The following is a 17281-nucleotide window of genomic DNA, read 5'->3' on the forward strand; positions in this document are numbered from 1 at the left end:
CCCCTGAGGGGACACATTCCTTGGTCCATCTGCCCCTCCATGTGACCTCCTCTGCCTGACAGAGAGGTGTCTGTGGTCATAGTCCTAGTCAATAGCAGGTAACAGAACAGGACATCCAGGCACACACCTTTCTCCTGTCTTCACACCAGTCAAAGCAGTCTACAACCCTTCAGGGAACGGAGACTAGCAAATTGAGACTGTGTGGACATCATCCATAGCCACGCCTGCAGGCACAAAGCGATTGTCTGGCAAATATGACACTGGATCTGGCCGCACCCCTATAGCCTATGTGAGTTCCACTTTTGAACAGGCCCAGGAGTGTGACCAGACACCTGCGCCTCCTGGCAAGGTTGCCTTTTGAGGGGCCAATCGTCCAAGTGGGGATACACTACTGGCCCTACTGGGGATAGAGCACTGCTACCACCACCAGCACCATGGTGAACACCCTCAGCGCCACTGAAAGTTCGAAAGGAAGTACCCAGTACTGGTAGGGCTGATGCACAGCGATAAACTTCAGGAATCTCCTGTGTGGTGGGTGGATGTTTATGTGGAAATAGAGATCGAAAGCCATGAACCAATTTCCAAGATCTAGTGAGGGAATAATTGAAACCAGGGTGACCATCCTGAACTTCAGACTGCATATAAACTTGTGCAGCTTCCTGAGGCCGAAGGTAGGTCTCCATTCCCCTAGACCCCATCTTCTTGGGGACGAGGAAATACCTTGAATAGAAACTTTCCCTTTGCTGTCAGGGGCATTGGTTCTATCGCCCCTCATTGCAGGAGGGCCTCCACCTCCTGCTGAAGAACTCGCTTATGAAAGTTGTCCATGAAAGAGGACGGAGAAGGGGGTTTGGGATTGGGGAGGGACAAAAACTGGATGGTATATCCCAAGATGACCTCTAGTACCCACCTGTCTGTCGTGTCTCTCTCCAGATTGGTAGGTATTGGGGCAGCTACACTTCAAAATTTGAGGAAGAAACAGGGAAGGAGCCTAAATCCATTGGTCTGGTTGGTGCCTGGCTCTCAAGAGTCCCAATAAATGCTGATTTGGGAGTCTGATGGACATGAAGGATGACTGCTCCTGGGCACTCCTCCTCTCCTTCATCTGGCACTTGCGGGGAAGTTTATACTGCCACTGGTGCTACAACACTGGCTTGGGTGGGCCTCTGCCTGAACTGTGGCTTGGTGGACTTGCGCTTCATAACAGGCGTGTAAATGCCAACCAAACTGAGCATGGCTCAGGAGTCCTTTAGTGAATGGTGGGACTCATCCATCCTTATGCTAAACAGTTTGCTCCATTCGAATGGAAGGTCCATCATCATTAATTGCATGTCCTTTTGGATCCCTGATGAAGAGAGCCACAACTAACGTCTCACTGCCACTGCCATAGACATGGACCACGCCACAGTGTCTGCCACATTTAGGGCTGTCACGAGGGTGGATCTGGACACCAGCTTTCCCTCACTGATTAGGGCCTGAAATGGCTCCCTATTGTCCTGAGGTACCTTCTTGATGAATTTGATGAACCTATTGTAGATGTTGAAGTCATACTTGGCCATCAGTACCTGGCAGTTCAGAATCCAAAACTGTAGGGAAGGCGAAGAGTACTCTTCCTCCACCCCCCCCCCCCAAATTCTCTTAGCTGCCTTTTTGTGAGGCATAGAGCTGGCAGCTGTTGCCTACTGCACTACATTGCTACTGTCCCACCAGCAAGCTAAGGGCCAGGTGGGGAAAAAAGGTATTTTGACCCCTTTGTGGACATGAAATCTCCCTCCTCTGCCCACCTGTACACCACAGGAATGGTGGCCGGCATCTGCCAGAGTGTCTTAATTGGCTCGAGGATGGCCTTGTTAATTGGCAGCTCCACCCTGCTTGGGCCCAAGCTGTGCAGAATGTCCAGCAGTCTATGCAGAGCCCCCGGGACTTCTTCCAGGGAGATGTGCAGGGCCTCCACCCCCCTCTTAAGCAAGCCCTGGAAGACCTTGGGTCAACCAGGCACTGTGGAGAAGCTGGTATCACTGCTTCCTCTGGAAATAATATGGATAAGCTCACCGGTGCACTCTCCTCCTGCCCAGGCTGGTCCTCACCTTCTGAGGGTCTCTCTGTTCCAGGGAGCCTGTGGAGATTCTTCCTCCCACAGGAGAGATTTATCTCCCTGGGCTCCCAAGTCCCTCAGTGTGGGTACAAAATGTGATGGGTCTGTGGATCTTCTGGGCCTCACTACTGCCACTGTGGAGCCTCATACCCCATCGTAGCAGTCCCCAAGATGATGTGTACCAATACATATAGAGTGAATATTCCCTGGGACGGGAGTACTGTGACACTCAGAGATTCCCAATGGCCTATCTGGTCTTAACCCTCACAAAAGTCACCTTGGGGAGTAGTTTGGGGACAGGCCCCCTGTTCCTGGTACCTCCAGAGTCAAAGGATTCTGAGTCTGAGTCCAATGGGGGATCTCTCAGTACCAGGAGGTGGCGATGCCCTGTCTCTATTAGTTGACAGTACTGGCGAAAGTCTGGCTTGACCCCAGCTCAGTGATGGGGTACAGGCTGGTATCGATTGGCATGTTGGTATAACTGGGTGGTCTCTGGACAGCAACAGCAATCCCAGGTCTTCTCACCCAAGTCTATCGGAGCCGATGGGGGATTGGGGAGTGGCAGGAGAGGCCTGGAACCAGCCAAAGCCACACTCCTACCTTCCTCAGGCCAACATACAGGGGGTCAGAGTCTGGAGCTGCCCTCATGGACCTATCCCTGAGAAACATCATGAGGCAGATCTCCCTTGACTGCCTCATCCTCTGTGGAAATGACCTACAAGTTCTGCACTTGGTAGGGATAAGGCCTTCCCCCAGGTGGTCCAAAAAGAGTCATGACTGTCATTTACTGGGAAGTCCCCCTGGCAGTCCACAAAGCTCTTGAAGCCTTTGGCATATTCTCCCTGCACCAGAGTGAAGCAAGGGGACAAGGGGCGGGGGAGGGAAGAAGGGAGGATCACTGCCCTACACAAGGGGTGCCCAACAAGGGCACAAAATATACTAAGCTAAACTATTTAGGCAAAGGCCGAAAGGATGCAGTGACCTGAGGCTCCATCCCAGACTCCAAGCAGCGAGAAGGAAGTGAGAGGGCAGCGGTCTGGCAGCCCCCTCTTCTCCTCGGTGCAGAGCACATGAATGAACTGAACAGACACTGCTAGGAAGAATTCTCTGGTCTCAGGCTCACGGAGCACATATACAACCTGAAGTGCACTACAAAAAAAAAAAGCACTCAAAAAGAAACCCCCAGTCATCTACCACTTTAGCTAATGGTAACGCTCTGTCGACCCTCAGCTTCATAAGAACTTTTGTGGCCTTTTCAATAGATAACCAGCCAATAAAGAGCACAATGGGACCCTCATCCCAGACTGGGGTCTCTAAGCACCCTCAATGCAAATAGTAAATAATAATTCCTGTCCAGTGGCAGGCATAAGGCTTAAAATGGGACCACATAGATTATTATTATGCCTTATTAGCATGAGAGAAATAGCCCTTATACCCATGCCCCCTCAGACATGATACTATACCCACCCATCTCCCTTCATTTATACTTGTACTCTTAAGAATAAGGGAACACAATGGACTTGATACTTGCTTCCACTTTTGCATAGTGCTTAATCTGTCTTGCTCCCTCCTGTATGCTCTACTCACACTTGCAATGGAGTACAGCAATTTTAGAGAAGTTGTTGCTGGCTCAAATCCTCCTTCTATAATATAAGGACATGTAAATTTTATTTGCTTTGGCAACTGAAACATACCTTTAAAATGTCTCTCTCCTTCATCCATGATGGAAAATAAATGCCCTGGCTGAATACCTGAAACAGCACAGCTCTTAATGCACAGTAGTTATCTCTTCTGACTTGTCGTATATATTTAATATGGTGTTTCCAAAACAGTTCTTCATAAGCCTAAAAAAAGGCCAAAACAGCAGAGAACAATGTGTATCTTAAATCCTAGAATGAACCAGTGAGACAAGTTCGCTTTGAGGCTAATTTCAACATGTCCTTAAGGGTCTATAAAAATTCTGTTTTTAGTGGAGTAATACTACTGATCTCAGTGGAGTTACTGCTGATGAACACTAGTACAAGGGAAAGCAGAAGTCCTAAAGACATTTTATTTCATTGTAGATGTATACACTTTCTACCAGTTTCAATAGGTTTATACATGGTCTGGACATCGTACTTCTCCAATTTCCAAAATGATCTTTATGATCGTCTGTGTGTATAATTCAATGCATATTTAAGTAATTTTTTATCCTCTCTCTCTAACTTGAAACTGATGTTTACCAGGTTATATGTTGTGAGCAGGAGACAGCAAACTGCTATGGCCGAAAAGGTTTGATATGGGGAATTTTTGTGGATTCACTGGTGCTGTCAGCCTAATACTAACAGTCCTAACCTTTGAGGAACATCTGCTTTGCAGGCACTCAGAAGTGCTAGGAATTTGTTATCAAGGTGACTGAGAAAAAGATCACGACTTTTCTGTGCAGAACTTTATATGACAATGCCAGTATTTCAAAAAGAAAATTTGGATCCAGATGTTAGGTTCATACCAGATTGTTTTCTCTTCTAAAATTGTGTATCTAGCAATATACAGCAGATGGAGCCCTTTCATCGCAAAAATTATGCCACTGGATTACTAAATTGATTCTCTATCTGAAGGTAGCTGGCACAAAATGCAAAATGGCACAAAATAACCCCAATATTTATTTCATCTTCTGTGATCTCTGGAAAGTGCTTTCTTGTGTCTCTTTAGCCATTACTGATACTATTTATTCATTCACTATTCATTTGCTGAAGATTTTATTAAAAATTGGATCATACAACAGTAGCATAACTACTGTCAAGCAGTTTGCAGTGGAGCAAACTAATTCAACACATTGTGTCTAGTCTATTTTAAAAAGACAGGGAACTGGGATATAATCACAACTCTTCACATCAGTGGCAATTACTAGGCTAAATCCCCATGACCCACTGTGATGGCCAAATATGGTTTCTAATTTCTAAAAGCATTTGTGCCCATAAAACATGTTTGGCATCTTCACTGTATTATTTAAACCTAGAATTGACTATGCCAGCAAACTATAGGCCAGGATGAGACCACTGAAATTTCTGGCCTAATTCTTTGGTTGCCAGAAAAATAAAGGGACGATGAAGAATAATCATTTTAAACCCAAAATGCCTATTTTATGTTCCAGCATTCTGGAAAGCACAGTTATGTATTTAAAACAAAGACTCCCTTCCCCTCCAAACTGAATCAGCAGCAGTCCTAAGAACTGGCAGCATGCCAGTATTGCCAGGATTTTAGTTGCTAGGTTGTTGCCCCCACCACCACCTCTTTTCTAAATAGTGGGATGAGAGCGTCATTGCTACATTTCCAAAAGCAATGCTATTAATAGTCACATTCCCAGGTATACTTGTGCAAAAGGTCAAACAGCACAAGTTTTCCCTCAGTATCACTTCATTAAATATTAAATGCAGTCTTGTTGAAATTATAGGAAGTGCCTAGCTCAAACCCACACATTTCCTGAAAAAAGTCAGAGTTAAGGCATGTGAAACAATTCGTTACAGTAAGTAAACTCCACACACAAACCTTTGCAGAGTGAGTTTAGGATAGGGTGAGAAGTGTCAGTGCTGTGGGTTTTGGTTTTAACTACACTAAAGGTCACATTATCTTGGTGTTTTGTGTTTAATAGCCTTTTTTCTTCCTACAAAATAACATTAGAAATAATCACTTGTCATTAAACTGATTCCAGTTCTTCAGACTAGTACATTTTCAAAGAGGTTTTAATATATGGATTATTAAAACAAATTGTAACAGCATTATGTCAAAACTCTTGGGGTGTAATCCAGAGATTTGGCTGTGTAATAAAATGATTATCTGAAATTTATTGCAGGTAGATTGTGTACATGTTGTTGTAGGCTACAACAACTCTCCTGTTTTCACTTTTTACAATAAAATAAAACCAGGTATAGGAGGAGCCATTGTGGGCCAACAGTAAAATATCATTGCCTCTCTTCCTTGATCAGTGGTTCAGTTTAAAGAAAGGACAAAAGAGAACTGGTGCCTCTTTCTTTTTGGTTTTGTAGCATCAGTCTGAGTGTGGTTTTGGGGGTAATTCAACATGTTGGCACTTGCTGCCAACATTGCTTGAGTCCCACTACAGTATTGCAGAAATTACTTCTCCCCACCATGTGCTGCTAGGACAGTTGTGGTGAGCTTAGGTGCCTGAGTATATACTCGGTTGCATTTTGTTTTCATTTCATCGAAACGATCAATTCATCTTTTGTATTAACTTAGTTTAGTTTCTTTGCAGTTAGAAATTGGAAGGTCTGTAACTACTATTCCTCCTACAAAGGGAGCGGGGGTGCTAGTGAATCAGGTCCATTGCTTCGAGGACTAAAGACAAGTCTAGTCTGGCCAACCTGCACTCAAGATCAGGACCCAAAGTTGGGGAAAACAAAAGTTGCTATATGCCACCTTTGTGTTCCCCCAGAGGTACTGGGGAATTAGGTTGGTCCCCAGTGCAAATCAGATCTGCTCAGGGCTACTTTAACTTCAACCAGATGGCCTGAGGATACCAGAGTGCAGCTCTGCTCTGAGTATGCCTCCCAACACACCCCTACACCACAGGGTGGCCAGCTCTTCTAGCTCTATGGCAGCCATGAATTCCTCCATGACAAGGGAATCTCCAGCTGCACTGTTAGGCTAGCTCGTTGGCTCGTTTTTGCTGGCAGAGCAGTGCAAAGAGGATGCATCAATGCTGAGGATCTGGTCCACATTCTGAGTAATTCTTGCCTGTAAGGGTACATCTACACTGCAGCTGGAGGTGTAATGTCCAGTTAAGATAGATGTACACGTGCTCACTCAATCAAAGCTAGTGTGTGTACATCTACCCTAGCTGGACATTATACCTCCTTTCTATATACAGAACCGTGTACCTAAGGAGAGCTTCCCCCCGCCCCTTTTCGAAATTCATTTGATCTCACACAGCTCATAACATCTGCTTACATCAAAATTGGATGGTATTTATTCTTTTTTTCAAACAATATTTTTTTCAAACTTTTTATATATAGATTCAACTTCTAAAAACTCTTACCGCCTTCATCTGCTTGGCCTGCTTGGTTTCTCCTTTCCATTCTCTTGCACAATAACCAAGCAGATCAACTTCTGCCAGTACACTGAGGTTCTCTAAACCAAATTTAATTCACAGATTAGTTAAACATCTACTTTTTTGCATTTAAAAAGGAGGAAAGTTATAATGCAGATTGGTAACAAAAAAGTTTACTTTTGAATTTTCTCTGCAGATATCTACTCCACCTGAAATCCAAATGATAAAACAGCTGTCAAAAAGAGTTTGCAGAAAGTAAATATTTAATGAAAGAACAAAGATACAATTGAAATGAAAGGCATTGTAGTAAAAACATACCATTTCAACAGCTGTGCTAAGTATGCATAGAGCCTTCTACAATACCAGAGAGCAGCAAGGAGAAAAGACATGACTAATATTAGTTGTCTCTTTATTTTTTGCCACACCATATGTAAGGATTGGTTGACAGCTGTTGTCCAGGACTGCACTTCATTCCTTCCTGAAACAAAAATTAAAAAGTGAACAATATCTCACTGTTTCACACTACCTGTATACAACCCTTCTACTAATGACTTTATGTTGCCAAGCAAAATGAGTCAGTCCTCAAAAACCATGAGATTGGCTGTAAACCTATGAGATTTTTAGAAATGATAAATTTGGGCGCTCATTTTAGTTATCCTCTGCTTTCTGAACCTTTTGGGTGCATTTGAGTCATGCTTTAAAGCTTTTCTCTGCAACAATGAGGGCTAGAAACGTATTTTTTTAACGAAAGCTGAGATTCTCATCTAATCACATGATTCCGGGAGATGGTGTTTTAAGAAAAACAGCAAATATTGCGAGACTCACAATCAAACTGTGAGAGTTGGCAACACTGGAGACCAGCAATAGGGAAACCAAGATGTTTTGAAAGCTGATTGCTGGTTCTTGGGCATTTGCACCCATCACAATGTCCTGTTCTGAGGCCTGGCCCTTTAAGACCAAGGGAGTTGTACTCTCCAGATGGAGCACAAGATGGAGAATGATCAATTTAGCATCATGTGACTGGAAACCACATAAAGGAATACTCCTGGCTCAATATGGGGAAAATAAAGATTAATTTACGACCCTGAAGAAAGTTCCACCTTGACGATTTTGCAGGAGGTCTAGGGGTTAGCCACAGGAAAGGCATGAACCCTTATTTTCCAGCTGGGAGAAAGCAGGACAGCTCTAATACTCTGTATTATTTTGAGGGTTTTTTTTTTTTTTTAATCTTTTGTTAATAAAACCCACCCTGAAGAATAGGACATGAACTGAGTGGCTGTAGAGTGCTTTACTCTACCTTCCTTGACTGGTGAATTTGCTACTGGCTTAGGCTTAGTACATTCCTATAATTTATGATTAACTATTGCTCTACCAATAACTGCTTCAAGTATTAACATATTTGCACCATAGGATCAACATATCTGTAATAAGCAACAGAGGGTCCTGTGGCACCTTTGAGACTAACAGAAGTACTGGGAGCATAAGGTGCGCACCTCACCCTCCCTGATTGAACTAACCTCGTTATCTCCACACTGATATATACCTGCCTCTGGAGATTTCCATTACTTGCATCTGAAGAAGTGAGGATCTTACCCACGAAAGCTTATGCTCCCAGTACTTCTGTTAGTCTCAAAGGTGCCACAGGACCCTCTGTTGCTTTTTACAGATTCAGACTAACACGGCTACCCCTCTAATATCTGTAATAATGAACATTAACCAACCAACCAAAAAAAAAAAAAAAAGCAACAGGACAGACCTTCCTTGCATTTTCATTTAGTACAATATTTTAAGCATCATCTGACTTTAAAAAAGGCTTCCCTGAATCATGAGGAATGGCCATTCACTGCTGAGTTCCTGAGCTGATTGCTTTCTTTCTATAGGCACCATGTGTTAGTCAGTGCCTTGCCTCTGCAATATGAATTGTGGGCCAGATCTTCAAACAATGCAAATCAGTGTAGCTTCCTTGACTTCAATGGACCTATGCTAATTTACACCAGCTGAGGTTCAGTCTCTCTGCCTTTAATTGTGAGTTTCCTTAATCTTTTGGGACTGATTTTTCCCAAAATGTGTATGAAGTTCAAATTAATTTTGCCTATTCACATACGGCTACCGTGAGTGCATGAATCATTCAGATGTATGCCCATGTAATCCTGGTAATTACATGCACAATTGTGCACAAGTTCTTAGGTGAGCTCTTGCACATATAAAGAATATTGATGCTATCATTCAAAAGCTTTGCTACAGGATATAACTTTTAGGCTGTGTGGAAACAAGGATCATGTCTAGAATCACGCACTGAAATGTTTTCTTCCAGTAGTTGTGAAGAAAAAGAAGCTAATGAGTTTTAAGGGGTTTGTTGACTGATTTAAAGTACTTCTCCTTCTGCCAATCCCACTTGGGCTGAGTACGCTAGCACCCCAAACTCAGACAGAAGGGAATGAGAGAGGGGAATCAGCCCTGTTACATCAGCAGACCAATAGAAGCCACTACTCAATGAGATGAGGAACCTTGATTTGTATTAACTTAATTGTACTAGATCAAGGAAATTTGCCAATGAACTTTTCATCTCACTTCAATGATTTAGCACATACAGGGTACATGCAGCAACACACTTTGGCCTTGTGAATGTGCTTAATACATGAAGACAGACAAATATCCGATTACCTTTTATTCACAGTGCTATAGTAAACACCTGCTCACCTGAGATGAAAGGGGGTTACTCCTGGAAGTGCTGCTTTTGAAGGGATAAAGAACAATTTTATAATATGCACTCCTAAAGTAGATCCAAAAATCAGTGTAACATTTTAAAACGCATTGTCTTCCAGGAGCTGCAGCAAACATTTATCACTGGCTACAACTATAACAAAACATTAGCTCTTTCAGTAAGGTCCAGAGATTTTGATTGTTGGGGAATATCCTATGGCATCTCTATTCATAGCATATGCACTGATTATCTATGGAAACAAATGGGGATACTTTTAATAAACAATTTCAAAGCAGCTAAATTATGACTAATTGTATGAGGTTTACACATTGTTTGAGGGGGAAAATCCTGGGAGGTTAATAGAGTTACAGTGATTTATTTTATCCCTCCATTTCTGTGGTGAAGGCATGATTTAAAAAAAATCAGCAAGTTTATAATATAAGCTTCTGTTAACTATACTAGCCCCTTGTAACAGTTTACAACTCTTGTTCATTACCTGGCACATTCGGTTGTCTAAGTTTTCCCACCATTGTACAAAGCAAACCCAATGCTGATCCAGCTTAAAATATCCACAGCAAATTAATCAAACATATTGGAACAAAAACAAGTGAAGATGCAAAGTAAAAAAACAACTTGTCAAGTCTTTTTTTGCATTATTTATGGTGGCAATATATACATACACACACACACACACACAGTACCCTCATTTGATTTTGATTGGGCAGAATGGGACTATTAAAAAGACTGAACTGGTATTTTTCCCCAAAGTAACATGTTATGTAGAATAGTAGAAATACATTTGAGCAAATTCCTGACATCTAAGGTTTCTGTTCCAGTTCCATATTTTACGGGGGGGAGTGGGAAGGGGGCTCACATGAACTTTGCTAGTGTTGAAAAAGTCCTTTAATTTACATAAAACAGAATTTCTCAATAGCCTTACACTGTATTGAGAGATTCAGCAAAAAAGCATTAGAGCCTCTTTTGAAATCCAGTGATACCCCACTTGTGGTACGTGTGTAATAACATAGCAATAAGTAACTTGGGTGTTCTTTCGGCCTGGTCTACACTACAAGGTTAGGTCAATGTAAGCTGTCTTGCATCAACCTAGCTGTGGAAATGTCCTCACTTAAATTTGGCTCCCACCACCTTAAGTGCCGATTTAGTAACACTGCCTCTCCGAGTGGCATACAGTCAATACTGATGTAGTTATGCTTATGTCGACTGTTATTGACTTTCAGGAGCTGTCCCACAATGTCCCACACTGACAATACAATTGATACAAGCACTCCTGGTAAGGAGGCACAATGCTGACACAAAGAGCCAAGTGTGCACACACACAAGTGATTTAATAACTGCAGTGACTCTGTGCCGAAGTCAGGTTGACATAATTTTGAATTGCAGACATGGCCTAAGTAAGATATTGATGCTCTCCTATGGGAGGCTGGGAGGCACAAGGCTGTGTCTCTTCAATAAGAGAAGTTACTCCTGGGGGAATTCTGCACCACTGTGCATGTGCAGAATTCATGTCCCCTGCAGGGTTTTTTTTCTCAGCAGAAAATACATTCTGCTGGAGAGGCACTGCAGTTACGCCTTTCACCCACCAGGGAATGCTGTGGCACCAGAACAGAGGGCAGCCAGCTCACTGGCCATATCAATCAATCAGCAGCTGATAGAGAGGAGAAGAGGCTGCGTTTCTCACAGAGCTCTGTCCGCGGGGCCAGGTCAGGAGGCATGGGATATGGGTAAGGGAGGGACAGAGTGGGGCACATGTGGCTGCTGGATGGGTCACCTAGACTGGAGTTCAGAAGGGCTAGTGGAGGGACTGACTGGGGCAGGGGATGAATGGGGGGGTGCAGTGCCACATGGAGATGAGGAGTGGCTGAGTGAGGGTGCAGGGACACATGAGGACAGGGGCAGATGTGCCTGACTGAATGGGAGAGGCTATGGGTCTGCATGGGAGAGGCTCCCCAACTCCCTAACAATCCAACCCCTCACCCCACCAAAAAAAAAAGTTCCATACTTCTCCCAACAACCCTCCAGGTTCACTCCTGGGTTCCCAGCAATTATTTCCCTCTCCCTCAGCTCCTCCGTTACCCCTACTCCCCCCAGCCTTTGCACTGCTTCTGAGGGGTGCTGGAAATAAATTTCTGTATTGTAGTTTTAAAGAATTATTACTCAGAGTTCTGTATTAATACACCTAGTAAGGAATCTATTTGTTAAAAAACATTTCCAGAATTTCTTTTGTTGTCTGTTTTGTTACAGACATTTTGAAACTGGCATGATCCTATTGTGTTATTTTGACAAATAAAATATGCAGAATTGTACAGAATTTTAAAATATTGTGCTCAGAATTTTTAGGCACAGAATTATTATCTTTTTGGAAAAGAATTCCCCTAAGAGCAGAGAAGTGCACCACAGGAATGACTTAGGGATTGTCTAGACAAACAGCAAGCTGGGGTGTAATTCTACAGTGCATTAATATGCCGTGCACTTATGGTCCTTGCAGACCTTGCTACCGTGCATTAGAAGTTCCCTAACGCACACCGACTTACTCCTGTTTTGAAGCACACGAGGGAACTTTAGTGTGCAGTAGCAAGGTTCACACGGACAGTTAGTGTGCAACATACTAGTGTGCTGTAGATTTACACCCCAGTTTGCTGCACACTCACTGCTCATCTAGACTAGCCCTTATTCTGATTAGAACATCACTTATCCATTTACATCTTAGACTGAAGTCTTTAAATAAATGGCTATTGGAAACAGAGTTGTTGTTGCAAGGTCTCCAAGATAAAAATGTTATTGATACCAATTGTAAACTGGAATAACCCACCAATACCAAACTTCTCAAAACATACTATATATGGGATTCTGCCTCTGAGACGGGATTAGAGCTCAGCAGTCCCTCGCACCCAGTGCTGTGCTCACACCAAATCTCTTCTCCAAACCTGAGCAAAAACATCACTACAGTCAAGGTGAGGGCTGAATCTTCTGCATCTTCTGCAATCTCTGGAATAGGTACAACCCTCAGGCTTCTAACAAAACACTCATGAGGCCTTGGGATGCCCAGGGAACCTGGTGATCCTCCACCCAGACGGGTGAGTTGCATGAGACGCATCTGGGCGGACAGCAAATGGCAAAGTGAGAACCTTTAAGTTGTGACATATGGACTTTTCTATAAGACTGTCCACTGAGCAGGTTTGAAGCCTGTGTATAAATAAAGGAGCCCTCAACAAGGGTGGCTTCTTACTGAGTGTTTGTAGAGTGATTGGTGGGACCTGCAGCGGCACATTCCTAGTGCAAGGGAGCACCTGGAGGCTTTGACCCCTCATAGAGCCAGAAAGGGAATACAAAGAAAACTACCATAAAACTGATAAGTGTCAGAACTCCCCACAGTGGCCATCATCTTCACAATCAACTCTGCTAGCACTAGAAAAATCTATAGATTATTGGGTTCTATTAGGCACTAAAAAATCCCTTCCCCACCACCAAGAACATAAAGAGGAGTGTGCCTGCAACTGTGTTTTATTGCTGGTGGGGAGTGAGAAGTGGATTCTTGTCAAAGTCCTCATCCGATCAGCCACAAAAAAATATTAGGTAGTGTCCTTTCCACAAACACAGCCGTCTTCTATTTAGCTTTTTATACCACACGCATCACTGTGATAACCAAGCACCTTCCAAAATTAAAAGTAGACTGGGTGACTTATGACTGAGTACACTTTTTTCTCCATTCCTCCACACAGTCTGTGTGTACTTTTTTGGCATTATTAAAAAAAAAAAAAAAAAAAAAAAAAAAGCCTTTATGGCACACACAGGCAAACAAAGTCAGAAAACCAAGTTCTGTATTTTGATCAGAAAGTGCTGAGGTCTGTATATTTAGATCCTACACAATGTACATCAGATCCCTTCTAGTGGCTGCTACTGAGAGCACAATTATTCCTTTACATCAAATCATAGAGGTCTGGGCTCAGGATCTGAGGATCCAGAGTTCAAACTTTGCTGACCACCAATGTTTGGTTGGGAATGAGGTGGTATCTTTATAGTTGCACAGTGCAGACCTCCTGTTTTTCCAGGTGAATTGAATAAACCATTTAAAAAAAAAACACCCACAAAATTTCCTTGAAAAGAGGGTTTTATAGTATAAAACTATTTCTCTGACAATTATATGATCTGACGTGCAATGAAACACAAGTATTCCATCTTTTAGTCATTTTTCAGTCACTTGGATAAATTGTGTCACACATTGGCAGGTTTGAAGGTTGAGAGAGCTATGATAACAAAGACTCTAGGGAAATGGGGGCCAGAGTACTTGAATACAGTCTGTAGCTTCAGTTCCCTTGGAACCAATAAGAAATAGCCATCTTTACTAGGGACACATACCCCTCCTTACCCCCCGTGAGTATTTGCTTTCTTTACTGAAGACATGAGTAGTTTCAGTCTCATTTTATGATATGGGAAGTGTTTGTTATAAGGGAAAACTGTTAACAATAAGAAAGTTAGGGAAAAATTAATAATTTGCATCTGAAGAAGTGAGGTTCTGACCCACGAAAGCTTATGCTCCCAGTACTTCTGTTAGTCTCAAAGGTGCCACAGGACCCTCTGTTAATTTTGCCTAATTATACCAAATTTCTTTATATGTACACGTGAGGACAGTTAAACTTCCATTCCAGCCATCTGGAACGTGAATGATAAACCAGTCATGTGTTAGCAAAAAGGTTGCTAAAGAAGGTCAGATGCTGAATTTTTTTCAAGTCATATTTAATATATTTTAACTCAGACTCAGTAACTGATTTAGTTGAATCTCCAGAAAATTCATTTTTACCAACAGATAATGTGCTGTAAATTTTGAAAAGGTCATACAAAACAAAGAAGCTGAATCCCTGCTGCAAGTAAAAAACTAAACCCAGCCTTATTATAGACACAGTACTGCACATTGGTAATATTACACGGGGGGTGGGCATGCACACACGCTTGTATAAATGCAGCTGAACTGAATTTAACCCTTCTGTTAAGAATAGAACAGAATTAGAAGAGTTATGTAATATTTATTATGTTGGTTGCCTGTTGCAATCCTGATACCAAATACAGTAAATTACACCATTTGTATAAGGTTCAGAAATATAGTGAAACATTTCCTATAATGCTTTATAGAACAAGAACCACCCTTCCCCCACACCTCAACACCACTATCGGGTCCCCAATTTCAGAAAAAAATTGTTATTAGCATATACCAAGTGGGGAAAAAAATGAAAATGTTGCTGATACCAGATGCAAAACCAAGATATGCCAGTAGTATTGTGATTAAACAGCTATTCCATTTTAAGAACCTTGTCTTTACATAAGAGAGCAGAAATGCCAATTTGCATTGGTAAAATAAGCATAATTTTTCTTAATACGAAGTTTGATAAAACTCCATACTAACAAAGCTTTCTCCCCTTGTTCTATCAGAAACACCATAAGTGATAATTGCTTCCTCAGTATCAGAAGGTAATGGTGATGTGTATGGGAGAGGATGGTATCAATAACTGCATTCACCATATGGTAAAAGTAGTGTTCAGTTTAAATTGTTCAAGTCTTGGCTTTTATATGGAAACAGGCATACACTTTGAGACTGAGACAAGAGTCAAAAGGTCACACAATATACAACAGTTTTTGCAGTATTTGGCCCAATACTTTCAGGAAATCCTTTGCTACTCAGCTGCCTTATATGAGTCAAAAATGTCTTTCCCTCTGGTTTCCAGAGGCCTTTTAGAAAAAATATAATTGTGAGGTAGCAGAGTAGCCTTTTCATTGTAAAAATACCCCAATCTCTCAAGCTGTCTAAAATTGTAGTGTTTAACACACTCCAGCTGCTGTTTGACATACTACCACCATATCTGTATCCAGGACCCTGTTTGTTGAGAATTTAAAGTATATTTTTGCTTGATTGCAAAAAAGATAACACATGTAATTATATTTTTCTTCTAGGGATTCCTACAAATGAGGGTAAATTTCAGTTCATGAATCCATTCGTATTCTAGTCTCCTTCCAGAATGGTACACCAGCAAAGACCAGTAACTGGCTCAAATCCACTTCCAATCAAGCAAGGAAAAAACACAAGAGAATGTTTCAGACACTAATAAGTGAACATCATTATGTACCACAGAAAATGTAAACCTTCTCTAAGCACTTACCCTTAGCAACTACTATAAATACATTCCTTTGTAAAACAAACAGAAAATCTTCCTGAAATTTCGGTCATTGCCATTATTATTTTATTTTACAGTAGAACCTCAAAGATATGAACACCAGAATTATGGACTTACTGGTCAACCGGACACCCTGTGGAACCAGAAGTGACCAATCAGCCGGTTGCAGCCCCAGCACTCCCCTCATAGCTAAACCCCGAGCCCCAGTGCCCCCCATCCGGCTGAAGCCGGTAATGGAGCCCCAGGGGAGACCCAAGCCCCAGCAATTCTGCAGGGTCAAAGCCGGGAACGGAGCGTGGAGCTGAAGCCCCGAGCCACAATGCTCCCCACAGGTCTAAAGCCCTGAGCCCTGGTACTCCCATGGGGCAGAAGCCCTGAGCCCCCCACCCAGAGTCCTGTGTCCCAAGGGTCAGAAGTCCTGACTCCCCGCCTCCCCACCAGCCAGAGCCCTGCCCCTCCCCCACACCCCGCAGCCCTCCTCCACCCCCCATGGCTGACATCCAGAACGTCTGTGTTGTTCAGAGTTATGGAACATTTCAGAGTTATGGACAACCTCCATTCCCGAGGTGTGCGTAACCCTGAGGTTCTACTGTAATTCATTAGGATAAGTCTCCTTCCCCATTCAGAGATGTTACACTCCAATTATATGCAAAGAAATAGGATTTATGTAAACTCCTATAAATCTATTATTTCAAGGAAGGTTATGATTTATAGAGGATCTATCTATGGCTGAGGGTTATGGTGAGTCGGCCAGATGCTGAGCTCAGGGTTGTTTTGTCCAGTCTCTGCTTTCCAAAACATACAACTTTTGATGGCGGTGTGCTAAATCCAAATTGGCAGAGTAAAGGACTATTGAACCTATATTTTAATCCTGAATGCCTTCCTACACTTAATCTTAGCCAAAAGGCTGAGTAATATGAATTCCTTACCTTCTTCAATAAAGTGCCTCTTGATTTGCCTGGATAACTGGGACTTATATCAGGGAAAATTAAAATGTTACCCCCCTAAAAATAATTGTTTTGCCCTCTGACCTGCTTATCGTTCCATCCTGTTTGCCAATATCACACAGCAGGAACCCTAAAATAGCTTTGTTCTCTCTCCTTCAAAGATGCACAGCCATTAGGGACTGATGAGGCTAATCCTCACCAAGATCTCCCAAGCTGTCAGTCATTCTATAGACACTAAGGGTATGTCTGCACTGCAGTAAAATACCTGTGGCTGGCCTATGCCAGCTGACTCAGGCTCAGGCT

At 42.6% G+C, this 17281-nt stretch overlaps 1 protein-coding gene across 5 annotated transcripts in view; it reads right to left on the reverse strand.

Annotated features, from left to right (window-relative positions):
* The window catches only part of OTULINL (OTU deubiquitinase with linear linkage specificity like), a 40892-nt gene that overhangs the window by 6588 nt on the left and 17023 nt on the right, over positions 1–17281 (reverse strand). For 2 of the 5 annotated variants that reach the window (XM_054019653.1, XM_054019656.1), the window contains exons 2-5: positions 7461–7620; positions 7320–7351; positions 7131–7222; positions 3790–3939 (exon numbers count right to left, since the gene is read on the reverse strand). In XM_054019653.1, the coding sequence (XP_053875628.1) occupies positions 3790–3939; positions 7131–7222; positions 7320–7351; positions 7461–7620 (434 nt within the window). Of the gene's footprint in view, positions 1–3789; positions 3940–7130; positions 7223–7319; positions 7352–7460; positions 7627–9826; positions 10205–12701; positions 13002–17281 lie in introns of those variants that run through there. The other 3 variants (XM_054019657.1, XM_054019655.1, XM_054019654.1) reach the window with 3 other exon arrangements.

This window comes from Malaclemys terrapin, chromosome 2, assembly GCF_027887155.1.
Source record: "Malaclemys terrapin pileata isolate rMalTer1 chromosome 2, rMalTer1.hap1, whole genome shotgun sequence".
Taxonomy (NCBI): Eukaryota; Metazoa; Chordata; order Testudines; family Emydidae; genus Malaclemys; species Malaclemys terrapin.